Raw genomic sequence first — 4780 nt, 5'->3', positions numbered from 1 at the left:
AGGCAGCTACAGCTTGCTTCGAGAAAGTTTGTCTTGACCCTGAGCTATACCGTACCGGCAACACCAAGGTCTATACGGATAACTATTTTACCTCAAAGTGTTACTTTTATTTTAGTTAAAACATGTTTCTGCGTATTTGATAATCATATTATAATATATTTCTGTTATATATTCGTAACCTTACATTCTAAGTGAATATCAAATATTGAAAATACACGTTTACAAAAAAAATACGTAAGTTCGTTATCATATATTCAGATGATTGCTAAGATACCAGGTACATAACTGCTATGTCCCCTCGGCCACATTCCACTTTACTTTTCTCTCCTTAGGTGTTCTTCCGTGCCGGCGTCCTTGGTAGACTCGAAGAGATCCGTGATGACCGCGTGGGCATACTCCTGTCGTGGTTGCAAGCATGGATTCGTGGTTTCATCAGCCGCAAGTTATACTCCAAGATGCAGAAACAGCGCACTGCCCTTCTTGTTGTGCAGCGCAACATTAGGAAGTTCAAGATCATGCGTGCGTGGCTCTGGTATGATATGTGGATCAAGCTCAAGCCCAAGCTCAATGTCACACGCGCCGAAGATGAACTTGTTAGGCTAGAGCAAGTCGCCGAGAAGGCTGAGGCTGAATTTGAAAAGGAGATTAAGCTCCGTCAAGAACTCGAGATAAAAAATGCTGCTCTTCTCGAGGAAAGAGCAGAGCTCATGAATGCCCTCCATTCTTCAAAGGGTGGTATGTCCGAGTATCTTGACAAACAAGCTAAACTTCAGGCACAAAAGGCAGAACTAGAAGCTCAGTTAAATGTAAGTATATATACTGCTTGCAATTCTAATAATCAGTCACAGTTGAAAAATGCATGTTAACAGAAGCTACTCGTATTATGTACATACTATATAAGTATCTTTCTCTATGAATATGACAATATGAAGAGTATCTAATTGTTGATTTTTTTTTTTTTTTTTTTTCATACAAAGGATGTGCTAGATCGTGTACGTAAAGAAGAAGAAGCCACCGGTCAGCTGAGTAGTGGAAAAAAGAAGTGTGAACAAGAAGTTGCAAACCTGAAAAAGGACCTTGAGGACCTCGAACTTACAGTCCAGAAGGGTGACCAAGATAAGGCCACTAAGGAACAACAAATCCAGAACCTTAAAGAAGAGATCGCCCACCAGGAGGAACTCATCACCAAGGTTAACAAGGAAAAGAAGCATCTTCAGGAATGTAATCAAAAGACTGCCGAGGATGTCCAGTGTATTGAGGACAAGTGCAACCACCTTAGCAAGATGAAGACTAAGTTGGAATCCACTCTTGACGAACTCGAGGATTCTCTTGAGCGTGAGAAGAAGCTTCGCAGTGAAGTTGATAAATCGAAGAGGAAAATTGAGGGTGACTTTAAGCTTACTCAAGAAGCTATCTCGGATCTGGAGCGCAACTACAAGGAGCTTGAAGTAGCCATTGAGCGCAAAGATAAGGAACTTGCAGCCCTCACCGCCAAAATCGAGGATGAACAGGCTCTTGTGTACAGGGACCAGAGGCAGGTCAAGGAACTACAGGCTCGCCTCGAGGAGCTCGAGGAAGACGTTGAACATGAGCGACAGGCCCGTAGCAAGGCTGAAAAGGCCAAGAATCTTCTTTCCCGCGAGGTTGGAGATCTTGCTGAGAGACTGGACGAAGCCGGCGGCGCCACGGCCACTCAAATTGAGATCAACAAGAAACGCGAGAGTGAACTGGCTAAGGTTCGTCGGGAGCTCGAGGAATCCAGCCTTCAGCACGAATCTGCTCTTGCTGCTCTCCGTAAGAAGCACAACGACGGTATTGCAGAGATGTCTGAGCAGATTGACTACCTGAACAAGATGAAGGCTAGGTAGGCATGTAGACTTATGCAAATCTATCTATTTATCTATGCTTACATATGATAATGTATATATCGTAATAGCATTTTGAATAAGAAAGATATATTTACATTGCAATTGTATGACAGGGCCGAGAAAGATAAGGACGCCATGAAGCGTGATGCTGATGATGCTAGGGCTTCTATGGATGCACTTGCTCGTGATAAGGTAAGGGAATATGATTGCACTATATGTTTCTCACAAACAAATATAAACACATATGCACATACACACATGAACGTATGTTTATATTTTTCCATTGAAATTATATGCAGTTCTTTTATGAACAAATATAAAACCACATGCGTGTGTGTATGTGTGTATGTGTGTATGTGTGTGTGTGTGTGTGTGTGTGTGTGTTTGTGTGTGTGTGTACATATATATATATATATATATATATTCACACACATATCTATACATATTGGTAATTATAAATAAAATAAACATTAATGCATTTTCTTTATTAGACTGCTGCTGAGAAGACTACTAAGCAGCTTCAGCATCAGTATGGTGAGCTCTGTGCTAAGCTTGATGAGGTCAACCGTACATTGAGCGACTTTGATGCCACCAAGAAGAAGCTCGCTTGTGAAAATGCAGACCTTGTCCGACAGCTGGAAGAAGCAGAGAGCCAAGTGGGTCAGCTTTCAAGGCTTAAGCTTTCCCTCACCAACCAGCTGGACGATACCAGGAAACTGTGTGATGAAGAAAGCAGGGTAAATTATTTTATGTAAAGTAAATGTATTTTTGGGATATATCAAAGGTCGACACCTTATAACAAAGTGTAAAATGACAAAAAAAAAAAAAAAGACAAATAAGGTGACTACAGTTTCCCCATCCTCTCTTTCCTCAGGGTCGCGCTACCCTCCTGGGTAAGTTCCGCAACTTGGAGCGTGATATTGATGCCCTTCGTGAGCAACTAGATGAAGAGAGTGAAGCCAAGGGAGACGTTCTTCGTATGCTTTCCAAGGCCAATGCTGAGGCTCTCATGTGGCGCTCCAAGTATGAGTCTGAGGGTGTTGCTCGTGTAGAAGAAATTGAAGCTTCTCGCATGAAGCTCGCTGCTCGTCTTGAGGAAGCTGAAATGCAGATTGAGTCTCTCAATGTCAGAAATCTTCATCTGGAGAAGACCAAGATGCGTGCTGCTGCTGAACTGGACGATCTGCAGGTCGCCGCTGAGCGTGCACAAAACTTGGCTAATGCCGCCGAGAAGAAGCAAAAGAACTTTGATAAGATCATTTCTGAATGGAAACTGAAGGTCGACGACCTTGGTGCTGAACTTGATGCCTCTCAGAAGGAATGCCGCAATTACTCCACTGAGCATTTCCGTCTCAAGGCCGCATACGAGGAAAATATTGAACAGCTTGATAGCATCCGCCGTGAAAACAAGAATCTGAATGATGAAATTAAGGACCTGATGGACCAAATCGGTGAGGGAGGTCGATCATATCACGAAGCCCAGAAGAACTTCAGACGTCTTGAGCTCGAGAAGGAGGAACTTCAGGCTGCTCTTGAAGAAGCTGAAGCAGCTCTCGAACAGGAAGAGAATAAGGTCCTTCGAACACAGCTTGAGCTCAGTCAAGTTAGGCAAGAGGTTGATAGACGTGTTCAGGAGAAGGAAGAAGAATTTGACAATACTCGGTAAGTACTAGGTGTTCATTTCATATTACTTATCTATCAATAACTGTAAAGAAAATATTTTGTTTATTTATTTTCAAATAGTTCACTACTGATTGTTTCTTTCACAGTAAATGTCACCAGAGAGCCATCGACTCCATGCAAGCTTCCCTTGAAGTTGAAGCCAAGGGTAAGGCCGAGGCTCTTCGCATGAAGAAGAAGCTTGAGTCTGATATCAACGAGCTCGAGATTGCCCTTGACCACGCCAATAAGGCCAACTCTGATCTTCACAAACACTATAAGAAGACCCTGGACGACGTTAAGGATATGGAGGCTCGTGTTAAGGAAGAGCAGCGCCTTGCATCTGAGTACCGTGAACAGTATGGCATTGCTGAACGTCGCTTCAACGCACTTCACGGAGAGCTGGAAGAATCTCGCACTCTCTTGGAACATTCTGACCGCGGCCGCCGCCATGCCGAGTCCGAGCTCAACGATGCACGTGAACAAATCAACACCTTCACCAGCCAGAATGCAGCTTTGTCCGCCTCCAAGAGGAACCTCGAAGGCAAAATACAAACCCTGCAGGTAAGTTGTCTTGTGGCTGTTTCTGCATTGCATTTTAAAACTCTGTTTCTTTATTATTTACAAATGATTTACACTTTCCTCCAATAAATTCGAGTATTGTCTCTCTAGGCCGACCTGGAAGAGATGCTCAGTGAAGCAAAGAATTCTGAGGAGAAGGCGAAGAAGGCCATGTTAGATGCTGCTCGTCTGGCCGATGAACTCCGCTCTGAGCAGGAGCATGCTTTGGCCCAGGAGAAGATGCGTAAGGGCTTGGAGGTTACCGTCAAGGACCTCCAGACCCGTCTTGAGGAGAGTGAGAGCGCTGCCATGAAGACTGGTAAGAAGGCGATCAGCAACCTGGAATCTCGTATCCGTGAGCTCGAGGTTTCTCTGGACGACGAGACCCGCCGTCACGCCGATTCTCAGAAGAACCTGAGGAAGTGCGAGAGGCGCATCAAGGAGCTCGCCTTCCAGACCGATGAGGACAAGAAGAACCACGACAGGATGCAGGACCTCGTCGATAAGCTCCAGCAGAAGATCAAGACCTACAAGCGCCAGATCGAGGAGGCTGAGGAGATCGCCGCCCTCAACTTGGCCAAGTTCCGTAAGGCTCAACAGGAGCTGGAGGAAGCTGATGTGTCTATTTCTGTCATTTAAGTACATGCGAGATACGAATTCAAACATTCGATCCTAATAAAAATAAAAATATA

General features: G+C 44.3%; 1 protein-coding gene across 1 annotated transcript in view; it reads left to right on the top strand.

Annotated features, from left to right (window-relative positions):
- Positions 1 to 4780, top strand: part of LOC125044603 (myosin heavy chain, muscle-like) — a 10875-nt gene extending 6095 nt beyond the window's left edge. The window contains exons 14-21 of the mRNA XM_047641352.1: positions 1 to 68; positions 333 to 806; positions 978 to 1864; positions 1982 to 2060; positions 2360 to 2605; positions 2743 to 3530; positions 3638 to 4091; positions 4200 to 4780. The exon at positions 1 to 68 is cut by the window's left edge and continues 50 nt beyond it. Coding sequence (XP_047497308.1) covers positions 1 to 68; positions 333 to 806; positions 978 to 1864; positions 1982 to 2060; positions 2360 to 2605; positions 2743 to 3530; positions 3638 to 4091; positions 4200 to 4727 — 3524 coding nt within the window. The 3' untranslated portion in view covers positions 4728 to 4780. The remainder of the gene's footprint in view (positions 69 to 332; positions 807 to 977; positions 1865 to 1981; positions 2061 to 2359; positions 2606 to 2742; positions 3531 to 3637; positions 4092 to 4199) is intronic.

The sequence above is a fragment of the Penaeus chinensis genome, chromosome 36, assembly GCF_019202785.1.
Source record: "Penaeus chinensis breed Huanghai No. 1 chromosome 36, ASM1920278v2, whole genome shotgun sequence".
Taxonomy (NCBI): Eukaryota; Metazoa; Arthropoda; class Malacostraca; order Decapoda; family Penaeidae; genus Penaeus; species Penaeus chinensis.
This window is presented reverse-complemented; position numbering and strand designations above follow the sequence as displayed.